The sequence below is a fragment of the Polypterus senegalus genome, chromosome 13 (genome assembly GCF_016835505.1).
Source record: "Polypterus senegalus isolate Bchr_013 chromosome 13, ASM1683550v1, whole genome shotgun sequence".
Lineage (NCBI taxonomy): Eukaryota > Metazoa > Chordata > Cladistia > Polypteriformes > Polypteridae > Polypterus > Polypterus senegalus.
In genome coordinates, this window is record NC_053166.1 from 22860810 (window position 1) to 22883708 (window position 22899).

General features: G+C 40.0%; 1 protein-coding gene across 2 annotated transcripts; it reads left to right on the forward strand.

The window, feature by feature from the left end:
- Positions 1-3321: 3321 nt before the first annotated feature.
- Positions 3322-21979, forward strand: si:ch73-233f7.1 (uncharacterized protein LOC100537710 homolog). Of its 2 annotated transcripts, XM_039775346.1 has the most exons (4): positions 3322-5988; positions 16777-16835; positions 18692-18807; positions 20984-21979. In XM_039775346.1, exons 1-4 carry the CDS (start codon positions 3490-3492, stop codon positions 21250-21252), a joined length of 2943 nt encoding a protein of 980 aa, XP_039631280.1. In that variant the 5' UTR covers positions 3322-3489; the 3' UTR covers positions 21253-21979. The 2 variants fall into 2 exon arrangements, with proteins under 2 accessions (XP_039631280.1, XP_039631281.1); XM_039775347.1 differs by lacking the exon at positions 18692-18807 and having other exon boundaries at positions 20984-21155.
- The last annotated feature ends 920 nt before the right edge of the window (positions 21980-22899 follow it).

Consider the following 22899-nt stretch of genomic DNA (forward strand, 5'->3'; position numbering starts at 1 on the left):
TCGAGTTGCTACGAACACTATTGAGTACTTAAGTCAAACGACCAGACTGAAATATGGCCTCGGCGAGATGAAGTTCACATTTATACCAGCAGGTGCATCTCTAGTAAATTCGGCAAAGATTGAAACTTTCCGTGAAAGCCCGAGAAATAAGAAGAGGTGGGCAGTGTTGCCATATGTGGCGTAATTTCTCAATTCGTAGGGAGATTTAAGACTTGTAAGGGTGTATCGGCAGCAAAAAATATAGGAATAAATTTTAGTAGGAATTCAAAAAAACGTTAGGGGGGCGCGATTTAAACTGTTAATAAAAACTCGGGTCGCAAATACTTAAAGGTTGAGAAACGCTGCCCTATGGCAGGGGTGATCATTGTCTGTCCTGGAGAGCCACAGTGGCTACAGGTTTTCATTCCAACCCAATCGCTTAATTATAAACCAATCCTTTCCAGTCTCAGACCTTAGTTAATTTTATGGCCTGTTAGTTTGCAATGTAAGGTTCTTATATTGTAGTTTTTTTTTTTTTTCCTTTCCAAGTATGTCATCAAAATGATTTGCTGCCTGTCACATTTTCTGTTAAGTGTTTTAATAAATCAGACAGTGCATGATGAGCACACAGAGATGTAAATCGAAACAAGCTAGATGGTGAACTGCTGACTGCTTTGTCATTTACATCTTAGTGCTAATAAGGAGCCATTTAAACAGTGAATGCATCTGTTTAAGACTGAAATAAGCAATTAAGGGTGGGGAACCATGGCAAATAAGACCAATAAAATGAAGCTTCAAAATGTCACTTAAGCAATAAGGGCGTCAACAGCAGTAATTGACTTCTCATTAAGAAACTGGGTTGGAACAAAAACCTTCAGCCACGGTGACTCTCCAGGACCGACATTGCACCACCCCTGCCCTATGCTACCTATTAAAACCGGCAGTATATAACAAAAATGCTAACCAAATAATGTAAATTTCACGCAATACATGGAAACAGCGTTTCAATCGCATTCTTTTTCTAAGGCATAAAAAGTAATTGTTGCTTCAAGAATTCTTGAAGAACTAACTCTGAATGTGCAGTAGATGGCGACCACACACCATCATTGAAGTGTACTAGAAATTTAAAATTCTCCAGCTCTTCCCGTTACATAATGGAATTCAAGTCGTTTCCCACGGTCCACAGGCAGGTGAAAAAAAAACGCATTTCAGTTCTTCTTTTACTTAAATCTCGCAAAACATGTGAATTGCTCATTTTTAAATTTCGTTTGCTCAGTTTTGTATATCTGTGCATTTATCTGTACTTGTATTAACTTTTTGAACGAGAATTTAAGAAAGATTAAAGAGGAGCAATACATATTAATTCAGTCTGTTACAGCAGAGTTGGGAACTGTTCATTATTCTAAGAACAATGCACTGGAAAATAAGCTTAAAGCTGCCTCGACAATTCAGTTCTGTGTTATGAGGAGTGGAATGCCACATTCCATTTCCCACTGTACAACTAGGATTATTTAAAAAAAAACCAAAAAAAAAAAAACAAAACATTTGTATTTAGCTGTTCGAGCATGGCTCATCCCGGATAGCTTCACTGTAATCTCCCTCTCTATTAATTAAAAAGAACGGGAGCCCAATGAAAACTGTGTTTTACAAAATGTAATCATTTCTGTAAAAGCTTAACCATCTGCTGGAGGTTAAGGCTCTGAACAGATTGTGTTTTGTAGCTATCTGAACAGTTTAACATAAAAAAAACACTTATTATCATCACTAGGAAGCAAAATGCCAAAAAAATGAAGAGAGCGAGAAACAAGGCTGTTTTCTACGAACATTTCAATAGTCTATTATGTATGGAAGCTCCACAAATTAAACTACGCGTCAAAGTCTCTCTGATTAAAATGATTGAGCGTGTAGTCTTTCAGGACGTGAGGGGGCCAGCGCACTAGAGGTATAATTTCAGGTGATTTCAGTCGTTGCTTGTTAGCTGCTTGTAATCAAGGCTATAGGCATCGAGAGAAGACAAGTATCGCTTCAAGCCTTCAATACAAGAAAATGTGAGATGCAATTTAAGTCCAGTACCTTTGTCACATGCACAATGGCTTTTTGCACAGACAGCAATTAAAGTTAAAGTGCAGCGCAATCGAAACGTGCGAGGCTCCCATCCACTTTCTAAACCCGCTGCTCAAGTACATGGTGATAAACAGCTCCGGACGTGATGCCTCCCACCTTAGGTCAATTTACATCCTGAAAAGGAAACTCGACAGATCTTTACCCTGTAAATGAAAAAAGGCCCCGGAAAAAGGCCATGCCATTACGAGGATAACAAGCAAGCTGCACACAGAAGTGAGTCCAGCCAGGAGTCAAGCCTTGGCTCTGTGAAGCGGCATAACAATATCCAGTGAACCATTATAATGGTGTATTTGTCCTTTATCTGATGCAGACTCCTCTCAGTCTTAGCAACTAGCACAATCGTGTAGGATTTTTAAACCCTTTCATGGTGTTCGACTTTACAATAGTACCCAGTGGGAAGATTTCTTAGCTGCCACTTTAATATGAATGTACCGAAGTCAAAAAAAGGGTTTACGCTTTTCACTGCGCCACCGCGCCGTCCGAACCAAGTATAACAAATACAGTAATGCAAGTCGTTGTGTTGGAATTACATTGGGTTTCTACCTAAATAGGGACTTATTCAACGCTATTAATCGCTCTTAATGTAACACGTATTTATCTTCGGTGCAATTCTGTTAACGCATACTGTCATAACAGTCTAACGGGTTTAGACTAGCTAATCTAATCAAAAGTGCGATTTAAAAGAATGATCTGTAATCCAAATCATTAATGGTTTAATAGGAAATAAAGCTCTGATTTAGCTGCAGTTTTGGTAATGCAATCTTGTCACAGTAATCTAAAGCACCGTTTAGGTTAACGTTAGTGGATTCAGAAAATAAATGCAGTTTATTAATGGACAAACGGGCACAACATGGTTTGTATGGGCAGGGTGTTATCTTTTTGACTATCTTTCCCTTTTCCTTAACTTCACATGGACATAAACGAAACGATGCTGGTAAATAATAATAATAATAATAATAATAATAATAATAATAATAATAATAGGGTGCTTTTTATGAACTAGGAAAGGGTTAAACTATCCATACTGTAATTACATGAGACGCTCTCGTGTCACCATCCTCCAATGCGGTACTGAATAAGAACTCTGTTCCTCCCCCAGCAGCTCTTCCAAAATGCCTAATAGAGTGGAAAATCAAAGACAAAGTATCACATACTCGCACTTGGCTGGTGTATCAAGACGAACAGAGAAAGGAGAGAGGCGCCCTTCGGGTAGGGATCTGGAAGTTTTATCATGGAACAATAATTGTTTTGTGCGTCTTTACGCAAAGTTATATATACTTACTAAAAAGAAAGAAAGTTTCTGCATGCCAAAAAGCTACTTTTAAGATGTAATGGGAGTTTTATAAAAAAAAAATAATAAGGTTTGAAAGCTTCACTGCCTTAAACATGCAAGTCGAAAGGAGATGGCCGAGGCTCCTGACGATTGGGCTTCTGTCTGCTTCTTTCTGTCATTTAGTTTCTTGTCAGATTCGCTACTCAGTTCCCGAGGAGCTTGAGCACGGAGCATTTGTTGGAAATATAGCCGAAGACTTAGGCTTGGATGTTGCCAAACTTTCTTCCCGCAGATTTCGCATTGTGTCTGGGGCTAGGAAACAGTATCTGGAAGTGAATTTAGAAAACGGGATTTTATTTGTAAATGAAAAAATTGACAGGGAGGAACAGTGCGAACAGTCCGCCGCCTGCTTCTTGCATTTGCAGGTGGTGATTGAGAGTCCTTTGGAGCTGTATCGAGTCGAGGTGGACATTCTGGATGTTAACGATAATCCCCCAAGTTTTCCTTGGAGCGAGTTTGTTCTGGAAATCAGCGAATCGGCGGCGCCTGGCTCTCGGTTTCCCGTGGAAAGCGCACACGATCCGGACGTGGGTACCAACTCGCTTCGTACCTACTCGCTCAGTCCCAGCGATCACTTCACTCTGGATGTACAGACTCGCAGCGACGGCAGTAAGTTCGCAGAGCTTGTGCTAGAGGCTCCGCTCGACAGGGAGCAGCAAAGGAGTCACCAGATGATGTTAACCGCGGTGGATGGGGGAATGCCAGAGAAATTGGGCTCGGCACAAATCACCGTCAGTGTCTTGGACGCTAACGACAATGTGCCTGTTTTCCAGCAGCCTTTCTACAAAGTGCGCTTGATGGAGAACGCACCTCGGGGTTCGCTGCTAGTAAGGCTCAACGCTACGGACCTTGATGAGGGCTCGAATGGGGATATCTCGTACTCATTCAGCGGTCACGCACCCCTGAAGGTGCGGGAACTCTTTAGCGTGGACTCTCGAACTGGAGAGATTCGAGTCAAAGGTGTGGTGGATTTTGAGAAAGCCAGCGTTTATGAAATATACGTACAGGCGAAGGACAGGGGACCCTCTGCCGTTGCAGTGCACTGCAAAGTGTTAGTGGATATTTTAGACGTGAATGACAATGCCCCCGAAGTGATCTTAACGTCGGTATCTACACCTGTCCAAGAAGATGCCCCCCCTGGAACTGTCATATCCGTTATAAGCGTTATGGACCGAGACTCGGGGGATAACGGCAACGTGGACTGTGAAATCCCCCATAACATGCCGTTTCAGTTGCACTCCTCTTTTAAAAATTATTATACCCTGGTCACTAGCGAGCTGTTGGATCGAGAGACTGTCTCGGAATATAACATCACGGTGACGGCTAGGGATTTGGGCTCGCCGCCTTTAAGCACCAGAAAATCTATTCTGGTTCAAGTGTCCGATGTAAACGACAACGCGCCGCGATTCCTGCAGCCGTCCTACTCGGTCTATGTGACTGAGAACAACGCCCCCGGGGCTTCTATTTCCTCGGTGACCGCCTCCGACCCCGACTCCAATCAGAATGCCTATTTGTCATATTCTATTCTCGAGGGACAAATCCAGGGCATGCCAGTGTCCACTTATGTTTCCATCAATTCAGACAACGGCAACATTTACGCTCTTCGCTCTTTCGACTACGAACAACTCCGAAACTTTCAAATCCGCGTTCAAGCGCAAGATGCTGGATTGCCACCTCTCAGCAGTAACGTTACTATAAATGTATTTGTTTTGGATCAAAACGATAACGCTCCAGTGATCGTTTCTCCGCTGCCCAAAAATGGCTCAGTGGCAACTGAGATGGTACCCAGGTCAGTTGATGCCGGCTACCTGGTGGCTAAAATAACTGCTTTAGATGCAGACGCTGGACAGAACTCTCGCCTCTCCTATCAGGTAGTGCAGGCTACAGACCAGGGGCTCTTCAGTGTTGCCCTTTACACAGGCGAAATTAGGACAATCCGCAGATTCATGGACAAAGATGCCACCAGGCAAAGACTAGTCATTTTGGTCAAGGACAACGGTCAGCCGCCGCTCTCGGCTTCTGTTTCCATCATCTTATCAGTGGTTGACAGTGTGCCAGAAACCCTTTCCGATTTCGGTGACCTTACTCTGACACAGGAATCTCCCTCTAGCCTAACTCTGTATCTGATAGTTTCGTTAAGTTCCATTTCATTTATATTTCTCGTGGCCATAATTGTACTGGCAGCCATAAAATGTCACAAGGACAGATACTCTATACGGGGATACGACTTCTCCCTAACGACTTGCTGCGCATTAAAATCTGAGAGTTCCACTGAGGTGTTTAAAAAGTCCAACATCAATCTTCAGATATCATCTGGCGCCAAGGTGCCCACCAACTGCGTAGAGGTTAATGGGAATAGCGCATTATCCCAGGCATACTGCTACAAAGTCTGCTTAACTCCCGAATCAGCAAAAAGCGACTTCATGTTCCTGAAGCCATACAGCCCAGCGACACCTAGAAATAATGCGAAAGAGGCGAGCAGACTGGCATCAGGATGGAATGGGCAAATCCACAGCAATGTTGTTAACAACGGAGCTTACGCCCCTTATGAGGTAAAGAAAAAAAATTACATGCATATCTATAATAATTTCTTTTTTATTATATACATAATAATATGTGCAATCAAATAACAGTTTTCATGGTGTGTCATACACATTAGCTTCCTTTGCTGTAGACTGACCGAAGCACTGTATTTGCTGCAAGGCACCACTGCTATGTATTATAAATGGATATCTCTCCCTTCAATTTCATCATAAACATCAACATACGTCAATGTGTTGCAGTAGACGTTTCTCAAACTGGAATGTTCAATGCATTTGTCTATTTAATCTTGTGACGTGTGAATGATAAGGAGCATATTTATGATATTAACAAAATGCCTGGGAGAGCAAGGTAGCGCAGTGGTTAGCGCTGCTGGTTCATGGGTGCGGCATCCTGAGCTTGAATTACGTAGGCGGTTGTTATTATCGTTTTCTGTCTGCGTGAGCTCCCTTTTAATGTCGCCAAAGTCAAGTAGATTAGACTACCTGGCTGTCCTAAATTGGTCTGTGTGTCCGGGAAGCGGTCCTAAAATGTATCGATGCACTGATAGAAGGCAGTTTCCCGCTTTTCGCAAAATGGTGCGTAAATAAGCGCCGGCATTCCCGCGACCGCAAGCTTGAATGGCTGTGATATAAACCATATCCCTCTTAAAAATAACGGTTCTGCAATGGCACATTTTACTAGGCTGTGCGGTTCCTTGTTGAACCCATGCTTGACAAAGAACCATTTCATTTTGGGATGAAGTCATTATGCATGAAATTGGCTGTGTTGGTTCTGAAATGGTTCCTAAAATAGAAATCTTTAATGTATAGTGGGTAAGGAATATTAGCAGATCCAAAAACAGAAAAAAAAAAACCAAAAAAAAAACCAAAAACAACCTGGAACCTTATACAGGTCTGAATAAATGTTCCTTCTATAACCTTCATGTGGATGGGTCTTTTGGGATCCGAAAGTGGTTCCCCTATGGCATCGATCTAAATGACTATGTTTGTCACCTTTACTTTTAGGATCGTAGTTAAGTTAACACTAAATTGCGAAATTGCGCAATAACAATCAAGCCGGTTTATATATTCTTAGAAATCCATTCTTTACAGTTTTCAAGGATTTACACAGATATAGATAGATAGATAGATAGATAGATAGATAGATAGATAGATAGATAGATCTTTACCTTTACCCAGCGGGGAAATTATAATTTTTAAATTATCATATTTAAAGCAGGATGTGTGTAACATTTGAATTCTTAAATTGTATTGTTGGAACTTCTCATAAAATAGCATGAATTTTTCACACGTGTGCCATATTTTTGGCCTTGTGCAGGTACATTTTGGCTTTGTTCTCTTAATCTTCCTTTACATCTAATTTTCTAACGTTACCAATTTACCTGAATCTTCCACAAGATGGCAGCAGTATTCCACAAATCAAATAATTCGAAAAAAAAATCTTTAGAACAATGGAATAATCTGTTAAGCGACTGGTGCAACCTTACCTACCCATTCATTCAGAAGAAAAGAATATTGTCAGAATGTATTCGAATGCACGATGTGCTTAGACTATTGATGGGAATGTCATTTGCATCAATGTTTCAATGTGATTTTCAAATGGTATTGCTAAAATAGTTATCATGATAGTAGCTTACAAAATAATTTTAGATCTCGATAATTCTGTATTTTAAATATTTTACATCTATAAAATAAGCTTTATTTGACCCAGCGCGAGAACAGTATAATAATTATTACTGATCAGATTAAGAAATCGATTTTTTTCGCTGCCTCTCTGAATAAGTCATTTTCATGGGGAACATTTGTCATTATTGTTGTTAAATTATACTATGCCTTTCGTCGCATTTTACCATTTAGATACGCTATAACATAATGCAGATAAGCATAATGACTTTCTGACAACAGTACAGAAGGGAGAGAGATTTTAATGCTTTTCAACTTCTGTACTAGTCGTTAAATTATACACCCGCGGTACATTAAGTTATTTTCAAAAGAATATGGTGCACGTATTTCATCCGCCATTATAATTAATTTCTGAATAAGCGTGCATTTGTTTGAAGATTATGATCGTGTCCTGTTTCATCTTGCCAGTTTTAATTGGTTTTACACGGTGCGCGGAAGGTATTTTGCATGCTGATTTTCTAATAAGCTTACATCAGAGCTTTCTTGTTAAGGAATGAAAGTGAATTAATAGAGCACAGGAATCTTTATTGGGCGCCTTTAAGTAAAACGATGGCAAAGGTATCTGGGGCTGCAGATGTGTTCGTGTTCCCTGCTGCGTAACCTCTGCTGAAAGAGAAATAAACTGCACTGAGCCATGCTCGAGGGGACACGAGACCTCGGGAAATGATGCAGCCAGGCAAAAGGAATTCATAACAGCAGAGGGCAGTGGCGTTGTATGCTTCAGAGAATATTGCATTTTCTTTCTTTCTTTCTTTCTTTCTTTCTTTCTTTCTTTCTTTCTTTCTTTCTTTCTTTCTTTCTTTCTTTCTTTCTTTCTTGTTTCAAAATATTTTAACGAGAAGCCACAATACTCATTTTGCTATAAATGCACCTATTTTTTATGTATGTTGTCATTTTTATTTTTCAATGTAATTTTTTTCTTGCTTTTTTACAATAAATAATAAATCAATACTAAGACGTCGTTCGGCATTGATTCTTTTTTAAAGGCGATTAGCCATTTAGAGTCCTTAATACCAAAAAACTAGAAGCCTCAATCCATGTTTGGGGGACTGTCTTCACGTCGCGGTTTTGTAATATAAAACGGTCTGAAAATTGGGAGATTAATAAATGGCAATAACGTGAAAATTATTTGCAAATAAAAATAATAATAATAATAATAATAATAATAATAATAATAATAATAGATAGTGATGACATGTCCTTACTGGCACAGGGCTGTCCAACTTGGATCCTGGAGGGCTGCGGTAGCTGCAGGTTTTTTTTCTTAATTAGTGACCAATTTCTGTTGTTATTGGACTCCATTTACCTTCATTTAAATTGCCTTGTGTTTTCAGATTCAGTCCTCTGAGTTACTTCTTTTCTCTCCTTTAAACGGCATTTAAACCGAAATGGGTTATTAAACGAGCCAGCGGACGACAAGCTAAGTTGGGGTCTCAAACTGGAACCAGTAAGTGATAATAACCATTTCACTCCAACCAGTTTCTGAATTAGAAGCCAGTTCTTGTTGTTATAATTAAACCTGTTATTTAACTCTGTACCTTTCATTCTGCCACAGTGGACACTCAAAAAACTGTTGATTTTCTTACTTTTTATTAAATAAATACAAAATGAGAAGAAATAAACAAATATAATAGAGAAAAAAATCCAACCCTCCCTATCCCATTCTGTCTAACCCTGCTCCTGCCTGAGCCAAGAGAAAATCGAGTCACCAGAGAAGAGAGGAGGAGAGTTAAAGAATCATGAAGAAGCTAAAACAATGTTAAATTAATTAAAACAAATAAATAAATAAATAAAACAAGCAATAGTTGACATAAAGACATGATCAAGGCATTACACCAGACCAGGATTTACACATTTGAGTTGCAGTACACCAAGTTTCAATTGCATTGCTAGAGGCTCCATTAATCTGTGCTGCGGACAATTCAAGATCTATTAAATTGTCGAAGGAGGACTGCCAGTTGTCTGTAATAACACGCTCAGGTGACTTCCAGGGGGAGGTAGAATTAATTTGGCTGCTAGGGTACTGAAAAAGATTAATTTACATTCAGGATGTTTAAGTGGTAACAGAAAGGTCTACAAAAAGAAAGATTTGAGGAAACAGAGGAGTATTTAAAGGAAGAAAAGAAGATATTAGGTGACATACATGGGTCAAAAAGGAAAAGACAGGAGGACAGGAGGGTAGTGCCAGAACATGTGAAGAAAAGTGCCAAGTTAACCAAGGGGAGATAATTGACAAAGAGGATCAGCAGTGAGGCCTATCAGATGGAGTTTATGGAGAGTAAATTCTTAAAAATAAAGGTGTCTGTGTGGTTCTGCAAAACAATGTCATAGTGGATCCATTTTTGGTTCTCTAGAGAAGGAACCACATGAAGATTCCAGAAAAATCTTTTGTTTATCTGATATGTAACAAATTCTACAAATAACCATGAATAGATAGTAACCGAATTATGATGGATTCATGACTTTAAAAGAGAATGTGCTCCATACAATCACACAGGCTAAGGTCAGGTTTTCTGTAGCAAGAACTGTTATATTAATAGTATTTTAAATTATTTATAGTTATTTTATCCATTATCCAACCTGCTATTTCCTAACACAGGGTCACCAATCCCAGCCAACACAGGGCACAAGGCAGGAAAAACCCGGGCAGGGCGCAAGTCCACTGCAGGGCACACACACCAAGCACACACCAGGGACGATTTAGGATCGCCAATGCACCTAACCTACATATCTTTGGACTGTGGGAGGAAACCAGAGCACCAGGAGGAAACCCACCCAGACATGGAGGGAACATGCAAACTCCATGCAGAGAGGACCTGGGAAGCAAACCCAGGTCTCCTTACTTTATTTTGAATATATTTAGATTGAAACATGCTTAATTTGAAATTTGTTTTTTCATTATAGCTAGCCAATATAATACTTTGATAACCTTTTAATTTTTATTTTAACTATTATTTTGTATTTAAATACATTACATTATTAATATTATTATTAAAAAAAAACTTCTCATACAGTAGACACCCAAAATTTTTAAGCAATGTGAACTAAAGTCGTTTCTGGGGCCCCTTTGGGATTAGGGGCCCTGAAGCTTAAACTTCATTAGTTTCATAGTAGATCAATGGTTCTTTGTCAAGCAAGGGTTCTATGAGAAACCACACAGCCCAGTAAAGTGCCATTAAAGAACCAGTGAGTGTAGGGTAAACTCTGTGTAGAATTCCGAATTGAGTCTGTTGATAGTTTGGATTTTTAAGGCAAAATTTTACATTAGAGAAAACAATGTCTCATGAGAACAGTGAAGAGAGTGGAGAAAGGCCTCTGGACCAGAGAAGAATGAAGGGCAAAAGCTGGTAACGTAAAGAGTAAAGGATAGAGAAAGTTATTATTATTATTATTTTTCTTTCTTTGGAGAGAAAGAACAAAATAGAGAGTGCAATGTGTGGTGGATGGACGATTAGAGAAATTGCATGTGTTCTGAGGACTGGGTTTTCTTTCTTCTAACAGATCTGTCAAAATGTTTTGTGGACCTGAGCAGACCAACATTACCGAGACCTTCACCTTTCTTTGTTTTCAGATTTTGTATGATGGACTCAGGTTCGATTGACATGTGTTGGTTAAGGCAAAATCATTTAATCAGCAAAAAAAACCTGGTCACTAATTAAAAAAATAATTAGAATGAAAGCCTGCAGCCACTGCAGCCTTCTAGGATTGGCATATAGATTATTGTTTTTTTTACTATCGTCATCAACAACCTTAAATACACTGGAACTAACCTAGAACAGCACTGATTAAAAACAATTATAATAATTTATTTTACTTATATAAATCATAGTCTATTCCATTCATTTACTGTTCCTCTCTCCTAGTGTGAGCTTGTGATTCATGCTCTAGATTGACTTTGTTCCCAGGGAGCCTGAGTAGATTAAAGAAAGATGTTACATTAAACACATTGTTAGAAAATGTAGCAGATACATTTTTATGTTTGACTTTGACAAACTTTCGCTATTTTTTTTCCTTGGCTTATTCTTCACATGGATACCGTTTCTTTTCCTTTTTTCTAACAGAGCCTCACTAGCAGTCTGTGAGAAGCTTTCTTTGTGTTTCAATGCGTATGTACGAAAACGTCCGTTGCTTTGAAAAGTGTTGATCCTTCGTCCTCTTTTTCCCTTTAAAACGTCTCACAGCTCAGGAATTCCAAGACTTAGATTAGGATTATTCTGAGTCACAAATTTCTTTACATATACATTACCAACAATAATAAACAACATAATTTTAAATAATAATAATAATAATAATAATAATAATAATAATAATAATAATAATAATAATAATAATAACGAAGGGACTCTTTCAGCATCCATGTCCGTGTGTCAGGGCTTTGGGAGTTGAAACAGCTGCAGTGATCTCAATTATTAACTTTGTACATGGTAATAAAGCATTAATTGCGGACTCTTCTTGGCCCAGTTGCTGTTGCCCTATGTCAGATTAGCCGGGGAACGACGATGGACAGAAACGCTGACGTCTTGCTACAGATTTCAACGGGATTAAGTGTAGGACTCTGGTTGAGCCCCTCAGGGACATCTGTTTTCTTTATTTTAGTACACCACGGTATGCCCTGCAATAGCCCTCTTGATAAAACCCCCCATTTTGAAACAAATTCCTCTTTCCAAGTTTGATTTTCAGGCCGTGGGCGCACAGTTTATTCAATATTTCTCTGTACTGTGCTCTATTAATCTATTCAACATTCATGACAACATTGCCATTCCTTGCCGCAGCTTCTGCCGCTCTTACTCTGCGAAGTAAGAAATTCCATCACCGTACTTGGAAGACTGAGGGGGTTTGGCTTGCCTATCGTGCGCAGTGTTTGATTTGAAACATACATAATGCCTCGCATTTAAGACAGAAATGTCCACTTTAATGTATCCCGATCACACGACTTTTATGCACATTTCTTTCTTTTGAGAGACGCTGGACTTGTTATCACAGCTGAGTCCATCAACAAGTACCGTAACTTTTTCAAAAATTATGGTGTATGTTTGAAGTTACAATAAAGAAAATACGCCCCGTTTTGTTTTGTGTACATTTTTAAAAAATCGTTTTTTTGGTTTATGAGTTGATTCGCGTAACACTGACCCTGCGTGTGTGTGAAGATGTGTCCTAAAATGGACAGGTGACGTCAGAGCCGGCGCTACCATTTTGGTGACTTGTACTGTTTAAAATAAAAGTGTTAAAAGTGGTTCTTCAGAGCGATGCCATATAAGGAACCACTTCTGGTTCCCAAAAGAACCATCCACATGAAAGTTCTAGAAATAACGTTTATTTATTTAGATACGAAGATAACCACGACTAGATGATATCAGATTTGTGAAATACCAAGGAATTCCTGAATTCTGGATGCATGTAATAAGACAGGCAATGTTCAGGTGTTCTTGATCTGACAGTATTATGCAATGTGGCTTACTAAAGATTTCAGTTGTGTCCACATAGCCGCACATTTAGTTCATTTTCAAAGCCGAGAGAACCAATTTCATACCTTTCACAAAATGAAATGATTCTTGGTGGAGCTACGTGATGCAGTATAGTGCCATTAAAGAACCGATATTTGTAGGAGTGTTTAGGAGTCACCTACGTCGGCAAAGTCGGCCGGCATTTTCTAATCATCAAAGAAACCCGATCTACAAATAGACGGACCCAATACAATATCAATGAGACCCCACTGCCGATATTGGGTGTAATATGCGGTTATTTCCACGCTCGGTTTACCAAGGGACCAGGGAACCCACGCTCGGTTTACCAAGGGACCAGGGAACCCACCCGTTTTCTTTTCAATCTAAGTATAACTGTGCGCTCGAAACAGCAAATGGGACCCGGTAACCACCCGCGAACCCCCCATTCGATGTTGTATATTAACCTCTCGATTCACCAACTGCCCCCAAACAACCCCGCTTTTCGAAATAATATCTGGGTCGAAACACCGCGAGGACCCTAATATACTCGAGCATATTATACATACACTTGAGCGCTCAAGAAGAGCAAACACCTGCTTTTGGAAACGTGTAGCAACGTAAGGACCCTTCTACTTGAGCCCACGATACAACAAGGGGCGCTCTTCTGTGTAATATACGTACTGTATGACATTGCCCTAGACCTGGTGTCTCAGAAATGCTAGAGCCGGCCTTGGGTGCCATGTACTCAGTTAATTCTTGCGCCGGTTCCTCGAGGCTTGTCCAGGAAATGCATCGACGAGTCATCCATTTTACAGACAGGTGTAATGTTATTTAAGTTAAGTCTGCATTGGTTAGTTCCTAATTGGCTCCGTGAGCTTGAGTGCCCTCCTGTGCAGGGGCACTTTGTCCAATGTTCAATTTATAAAATCAGGTATAGCATTTACCACCAAAAAACTGAAGCAGCAATTTGTGCCTACTTTATTTGCTTACTTCAGCATGTTTTGTTTTGGTGAGTAACGAAAACCCAAAATTAGCATAGTAAATCCATCCAGTGGCGCTGCTGCCTCACAGTTTGGAGACCCGTGTTCGCTTCCCGGGTTCTCTCTGCGTGGAGATTTCATGTTCTCCCTGTGTTTACGTGGGTTTCCTCCCACAGTCCAAAGACATACAGGTTAGGTGCACTGGTGATCCTAAAGTGTCTTGTGTGTGTGCCCTGCGGTGGACTGGTGCCCTGCCTGGGTTTGTTCCTGACTTGCACTCTGTGCTGGCTGGGATTGGCTCCAGCAGACCCCCGTAACCCTGTGTTAGGATATAGCGGGTTGGAAAATGACTGACTGACTGAAATCCATCCAAATAAATCCAGTAAAGTCTACCTAACTTTGCAAATTTACAGTAGAATGTCAAAGTCACAAACATAAATCAGATGAATGTGTTACTTTTGTATCACATGCTAAACTACTCTACAATATTAGATACTATTTACAGGTATTTGTAACAATCTTCATTATGTAGATAATTCTTTCAGCTTTATTTAAGAGCTTAAGATGTCTTGGTAGACCTATCCATATTTTAAACCTGCTTACTGCAGTGCAGGGTGAGCCTCTCCCTGAAAGCATATGGCACACTCAGGAACAATTACTAAACAGTATGGCAGCCCATGGCAGGGTGAGACAGGTGCACACAAACACCAGGACAATCCAGCATTGACAATCTACGTAACCTGCATGTCTTTAGATTGTGGGAAAAGGCTGGAACACCTGGAGGAAACCCATGTGGAATAGGGAAGAACAAGCAAACTCCACACAGGGGGCAACTTGGATGCAATCTCTTTGCTGTGAGGCAACAGCACTACCATTAAATAATGATAGATTTTGTTCATAATTTGTAGATGAAACATTTAGGTAAACATAAGCATGGATGGGGAGGCAGAGTGGTCTGTCTAATCATAGCGCTGGTGCCTTGCAGCACAGAGACCAGGATTTTCATCCTGGATGCTGTCTGCCTGGAGTTTGCCTGTTAATGAACTATTTCCTTATTTATATAACACTTTTTAAACTACTCCAAGTGCTTTACATAGACAGTGGTGAACCACTTTAACCCGCACCAATGTGTAGCTTCCACTTGGATGATGTAACAGCAGCTTACCACACATTGGCTGTTAGGTGGTGAAGGGGTGAGAGAGATAGCTAGTGAATTATAATGATTAGGTGACCAGAATGAACAAGGCCATGGTGAGCAATTTCACCAGGACTTTATGAAACATCCTACTTCTTTTGAATGTTTCCCAGGGATCTTTTATAACCACAGTGAGTCAAGACCTCAGTTTCACTTCTCATCTAAAAATTCTTTTCAGCACAGTGTCCCCATCACTGCACTGGGGCTTTGAGATCCACACACAGACCACTGGGTGAGTACTCTCTGCTGGTGTTGACAACATATCTTCTAACAGCAACCATGGCTTTTCCTAGATGGCTTCCCGTCCAAGTACTGTCTGGGCCTGAACATGCTTAGCTTCTGGTGGTTTACCTGTTCTGAAATGTTAGTGGAATGGATGCTGGCTGTTCTCTTCATGTCTTTGTGGGTTTCCTCCTGGTGCTCCAGTTTCCTCCCACAGTCTAAAGACATGAAGGTTAAGTGGATTAGGAATGTTAAATTGGCTTTGCTTGTGTGTGTGAGTGTGTTCACTCTGCAATGGATTGGCACCTTCCCTTGTGCCCGATGATTGCTGTGTTGGGCTCCAGAGGCCCAGTAACCATGCTCTGCAGAAGTCGGTTTAGAAAATGGATGGATGGTTCTAACGTAAAGTATTTAGCTCTGAAACTAAAGCTGATATATTACTCACAAAATGAAGATTGCTAGGATGGCACAATGCTGCAGTGGGAGAGCTACTGCCTCACAGTAAGAAGACAAGGGTTGCTGTTCCAGGTCCTCCCTCTTTGGAGTTTTCAGGTTCTTCCCAAGTCCATATAGGTTTCCTCATGCAGTCTGAAGTCATTAAGTTGGGTAGATTGACTTGCTAAACTGGCACCGGTATGTGCATGTTGTGTATGTGTTCAGCCTGACATGGATTGGTATCCTGTCCAGAAATTGTTCCTGCCCTTTCTTTACTGGTGTAGACTTCAGCTTCCTCAAGATCCTTCTCAGCATAATTTGGGTTTAGAAGATGGATAGATGGATGGATAGATGAAGATTGTTAGAAATAAATAGTACCTATTCATCATATGACATAAAGTAAAATGTGCTACATAGAATTGGGTAGTCTGTATTTGATTTTTTACACGCTAATATTAGGTAGATGTTACCTGATTGATTGGAATATGTTTAATTTACTAGATTTGTGCTCTTTTTACTCTTTAAAAGATGGGGTTTGATTTTCCCAAATAAAATGGTTGCAAATTATTGCCTCAATCATTTGGGGCAATAATTGTACCTTACTTACTTACTTACTTACCTTACATTGTACCTTACTCATTACAGTGCTGGTTCCTACCTTCTACCCAGTCCTTTGGGTTATATACATGCCTGATAGGAGTGTTTCCATTTGTAGATGTTGTTGATTTAGGACTGGAGATTTTGCAGTGTGCTGTTCTGAAAGAATGAAGCAAATGCGCTCAAACACACAGGACCCACCCGAAGCAATGACATTACAGTGTGCTCTATTTTTCTACAGATTAAACAACCAAATACTGACTGGCCTTTATCAAAGACACAGAATTCCGCACTAAAAAGGTAAGCTACTTCCTATTTTAGCATTTGTACTCATCATAGCCATGTGCTGTAGATTTTAATGGAGGATTGTGTGGGTGTGTGAATGTGCTGTGTGAAGCAATGGCTTTCTGATGGTTTCATCTCCAGCTTAATGGAGGTGGGATGGCCTACAGCTTATCTTGGCCATAAACTTGGTGAGAGTGGTTTAAAAGTTAGTGGTTCTGCTTGTACTCAGTGGTCTTTATATCCAGTACCACACTTTAAACTGTTTTACCCTGCAAGGTGCCTTTTAATAGTACATGCTGTTCAATAATGATTGAGTGATTAATTGATGGTAGCACAGTGGCAGAGTGGCAGTGCTGCTGCAGACCTGCATGGAGTTTTCATGCTCTCCCCGTGTCAGTATGGGTTTCCTTTGGATGATTTGGTTTCCTCCCACAGTCAAATGATATGCAGGTTAGAGGACTGGCAATGCTAAATTCCCACCTTACAATACAATACAATACAATTTATTTTTGTATAGCCCCAAAATCACACAAGAAGTGCCGCAATGGGCTTTAACAGGCCCTGCCTCTTGACAGCCCCCTAGCCTTGACCCTCTAAGAAGACAAAGAAAATCTCCCAAAAAAACCCTTGTAGGGACAAAAATGGAAGAAACCTTGGGAAAGGCAGTTCAAAGAGAGACCCCTTTCCAGGTAGGTTGGGTGTGCAGTTGGTGTCAAAAAGAAGGGGGTCAATACAATACAATACAATACACAGAACAGAACAAATCCTCAAATCAGTATAAAACCCTTCTCTCCGATGCTTGCCAGGATGAGCTCCAGCATCCCTGCAATCCTCTTCTGAGGTCCTAGAAATAAAGGTGCCAAATTGGTAATTCAGAGTGATGCCATGGGGTACCATTTGAGGTTCCCTAAAGAACCACCTATAAAGAACCTTTATTTAGATGGGTAGCAGGCTCTATAAATAACCAGGAATAGTTGTTAACAGGTCTGCAATATACTATGGTTTGTTCTGATTTTTAAAGGACTCTTGCTGCATACAATAACACAGGTTAAGTTCAGTTTTTCTGGTGGTGGAGTCCCCAATGTGTGCGTCCTGGCCATTGGTGGAAACTAAGTCTCGGGGACTGGGATGAGTGCCAGACCGAAGCCAGGGATCGGGAGGTCTCCAGTCTCATGCGTGTGTTTCAGGAGGGCAGCTGCAGAGAGCGTCTTGCCTGCTGCTAAGCCCAAACGGGATAAGCAGGTGAGACGCTAACGCTAACATAGAAGAACACCGGATTTGTTGTTTTAAAGAACTGCTTCCTAGAGAAGATTTTACCTCTCGTTTTAAAGGATTGTTTTTTCTTATTGTTGTTTTAACCTCCACGTTTTCTTAAAGGATTTATTTATTGAAGAGCAGAAGCACTGCACTTTACTTTTTGGAACACTGTTTGTTTTATTGGATTTTAAATAAAAGCACTGTTGCACTTTCAACCATCCCCTTGCTCAGATGCTCAATTATTGCCTTCACTGACTAGCTCTCTCGGTTTCATTATCGACGGTGTTGGGTTCAAGGGTTCCCAAACAACCATGGGAGCGTGGAGCCAGAACCCACATCATCACACAGTATCCTTGTAGATATTCTGCTATACATTAAAGATTTCTGTTTAGTCCACATATTAGGGACCTTTTTAGTGTCCAAAGAACCAACTTTATATACAAAGATCCCTTTCCAGAATGAAACGGTTGTTTTTTCAAACAATATATGTATGAGGAACCACACAACCCAGCTAAGTGTCATTAGAAAGCTAGCATGAGAGCGTGGATATGAAAGTTTAGATGGACAAAGATAAGCCATTCACTCTAAGAAATCATACTTTTGATATTTTACAGCTACAGTTCCATGAACATGGATGGGACTCTTCTTCAGAAGTCAATTCAGCGAGAATCCGATAATTTTGGTGTTCCAGTTGCTGGCCAGTACTGGACGTGGGGGACCCACATGCGGGGTATGTGCCAGCTTCCAAGTGGGAACTCTTAATATCATTCTTTGGGTGAAATAGACATTCTTGTTCTGCATTTTGTTAATCTATGATTTTTATTTTGAATTCTTCTGCAATTAAAAGTTAAATGCACCTGCAATGGATGCTTAACCTTTACTTTTAGAGGCTACAGAAGCAGCCCAAGAAGCGTAACTTTGAGTTTGTGTATTGTTTTGTATCTCTCTTGTACCAGATTGGGCCCACTGTGAGACTGGTGATATCTGTACCAGTGGTACACCCTGCAAAATGCTTGCCTTTCTCCAGTGCTAGTGTGATGCCTCACACCCAGTACTGCCAGGATAGGAACAGGACCCCAAATTGGAAGAGTAAGTTAGAAAATGGACGTATTTATGAGTTAGTTATGTCCCACCAACATTTATTGGATTGAAATTCACTTTTAAAAAATATATCTGCTGAAGTGGTTCTTCAGAGCGATGCCATAGGGGAACCACTTTTGGTTCCCAAAAGAGCCATCTATTTGAAGATTCCAGAAAGAGCCTTAATTTATTTAGATCCATAACATCCATCCATCCATTATTCAACCTTCTATATCCTAAATACAGGGTCATGGGGGTCTACTGGAGCCAATCCCAGCCAACACAGGGCGGAAGGCAGGAAACAAACCCCATGCAGGGCGCCAGCCTAACGCAGAGAGTGCACACACACACACACACACACACACACACACACACACACACTGTTTTGGCTGCTGTATGCATCTTAATTTCCCTTTGGGGTTAAAAAAGTTTATCTAATCTAATGTCATCTAATCTAATCTTGAGGGCACAAAACAGGTAGGAACTGTGGGATTGCAAACTGGGAACACATTAGTGGTAATAACTGTTCCCTCTTTACCTCTGAACTGGAGGAAGACAGTCAGGAGGACCACTGACTTAATTTTTTCATGGAATTCCTGCCTCTCCCACTCCAGTTTAATATAAGAATGAGACAAAAAGAAATTCAGGATTCATTCTTGAACCTGCCTCTGAAGGTAATAGTGATGGGCATTTTCATCCATCCATCCATCCAACCCGCTATATCCTAACTACAGGGTCACAGGGGTCTCCTGGAGCCAATCCCAGCCAACACAGGGCGCAAGGCAGGAAACAAACCCTGGGCAGGGCACCAGCCCACCGTAGGGCACACACACCCTAAGCACACACTAGGGACCATTTAGGATCACCAATGCACCTAACCTGCATGTCTTTGGACTGTGGGAGGAAACCCACGCAGACACGGGGAGATCCATAACAGTCTCCATAAATAACTACAACTAGATGATGACAGATTTGAGAAAGATTACTGGGTTCCTGTTATAAAATGGACTCTTGCTCCATTCAAACACACAGGCTAAGTTCAGTTTTTCATGATCTGTTGTATCCTGCTAAGTAGCCCACTTATACATTAAAGATTTTTGCTTTGTTCTCATATTAGGAACTTTTTCAAAGTCTAAAGTGCCAATTTCATATACAAAGATCCCTTCCTAGAATGAAACAGTAGTGCTTTGCCAAGCAAGGAACCACACAACCCATTAAAGTGCCATTAAAGAACTGTTATTTTTAAAAGTGTAAGTAGACACTATTAGAAATAAAGGAGCAAGAGCGATTCTTCAAAGGGATGCCATAGCAGAACCATTTTTAATTCCCAAAAGACTCTTCCACATGAAAGTTCCAGTAAGAACCTTTATTTATTTGGATATGTAACAGGCCGCATCCAGTAAATAACCATGGTTAGATGGCAACAGATTTGTGAAATACCAATGGCTCTGGATTTGAAGTAAAGTACCACAGCATATTTTCAGGTTTTCTAAATCTATCAGTGTCCTGCAGGTAGCCTACCATACATTAAAGATTTCAGATTTTTCCATGTATTAGTAAGTTTTTTTCAAAGCGCAAAGAACCAACTTCATATGCAAGGAACCCTTTACGGAATGAAATGGTTCTTTGTCAAGCAATGCTTCTACAGTGAGCCACACAACTCAATAAAGTGCCATTAAAGAACCACTATTTTTAAGAATGCAGGAGATGGAGTAGGAAAACTAAATTGACTTGCTTAGTATGAAAGTGATGGGAAAAATCCATTTCAGATGAGTCCAACAGCGCAGAAAAAGCTGCAAAACTAACCCTTACTTTTTTCACTGCAGATTACAAAATGACCACTGCAACCGAGACTTCCAGCCGTGCTTGGACCCCGAGATACGGACCACAACTTTCAGCGAATCCTCCCCCTGATTACCAGCACAATGTCTACATCCCTGGAACTCCAACGCTACACTCAGCCAACAAATCAACACAATTCAGTGAGCTGGATGTTAAAAATTCATTTTCCACTTTTGGGAAGAAAAAGAAGTTTGCTTCCAACTGTGAGCGAAAAGAAGAAGCTGTCATTAATAATGATCTTTACCATAAATGACATGGGCAGCTCTCGAACAGCGGGCCTGCTTAAGACTATCACTTGAAAAGTTGCAATCTCAAAATGAAGCACTTTGGAAATGGAGCTACAGTATGTATTATAATGTCTAAGCTTCATTTGAAATTGATTCAAGTGACATATGGAGCCAGACTTAAATAAAAAAGCTCATTTTGCACATTATAAAGCTCAGGCTGAAAAAGAAGACTTCTGCACATGGTGAGGCGCTATATTGGTAGGCGTAGCGATTGTCACAACATTTTTATAGCTGAAATCTTGGCCTCCTAAATGACACTGAAGATTTAGTGGATTATTTCTCATTTATTGTTCCAATTTACACTTCATTTCTATCTCTCTCTCTCCAACTGTACTTTTTATGTGCTGCAATATGGCAGGGTTATTATGTTAAAAAAAACACAAAAAAACAAGCTCTGTAAGTCAGTATCAGCGATTTCATGGTGTGTTCAATGCAAATAAGCATTTTACTGATGTAAAGTGTCTTTCTGTTTGTTTCTTTTTTTTTTTTTAATTACTGTTCACTCCCACAAATTATCATAAGTTGCAGGACTGGGACACTCTGATATTATTCCGAGTTTAAAAAATACTCATAAATGATTCAAACCCTGTTGTGTTTTTCTAATATAACAAAACAGTTATGACTGTGCTGAGTATTCAACCATTTGTGACAATGTGTGAGTTTATTTTAAAATAAATAAAGACATGTTTTACACTGGAATTTTAATTCAGGGCCTGCTTAACCGTTTTCTAAAGAAAACATACAGTACACAGAAACCTAAATACATTTGATAAGACAAAAAGAGGCATCTGCACTCTTAAAAATAAAGGGGCCAGTGTGATTCATCAAAGCAATGCCATGTCTGATTCCCAAACGAGCCATCTACAAGAAGGTGCCATGAAGAAATTTTATTCACATTATTTAGATCTTTAACAGGCTCCATCCAGTGAATAACCATGAATAGATGAAAACAAATTTGTGAAATACTAATGGCTTATGGTTTTAAAATGTTTCTTGCAGCATATGTCCAGCAACACAGGCTAAGTTTAGGCTTTCTTAATCTGTTAGTGTCCTACAGCCTACCATACATGCATATTCAGAAAGAACCAACTTCATATGCAAAGAAGCCATCCCAGAATGAAATGGTGCTTGGTTAAGTAGCGGCTCAATGAGGAACCACAGAACCTAGTAAAGATCCATATAGTGCCATTAATATACCATTACTTTTAAGAGTGTATATACACATACACATTCTTCAAAACAAAGATGCTACAGTGGTTCTTTAGAGCAATTAAGTAGGGGACCAATAAAATTATATATATATATATATATATATATATATATATATATATATATATATATATATATATAGTGACAGATAGGGGGCGACGTCATCCCCTTGAACCCTCAGATCAAACGCCAAACACCAGATAAAAGTCCAAATTTTGGATTTATTACAATAATAAAGTGCACAAAGCACCCTCCACTCCACAATACTCATAAACATTCACAAATAATAATCAATACAATAATCCTCCACTCCCAGATGCGTTGTCACCCTTCCTCCCAACTCAGCTCAACGCTCTGGTGTTTCTCACAGTCTTTTATAGTCTTTGACCTGGAAGTGTTTCTCT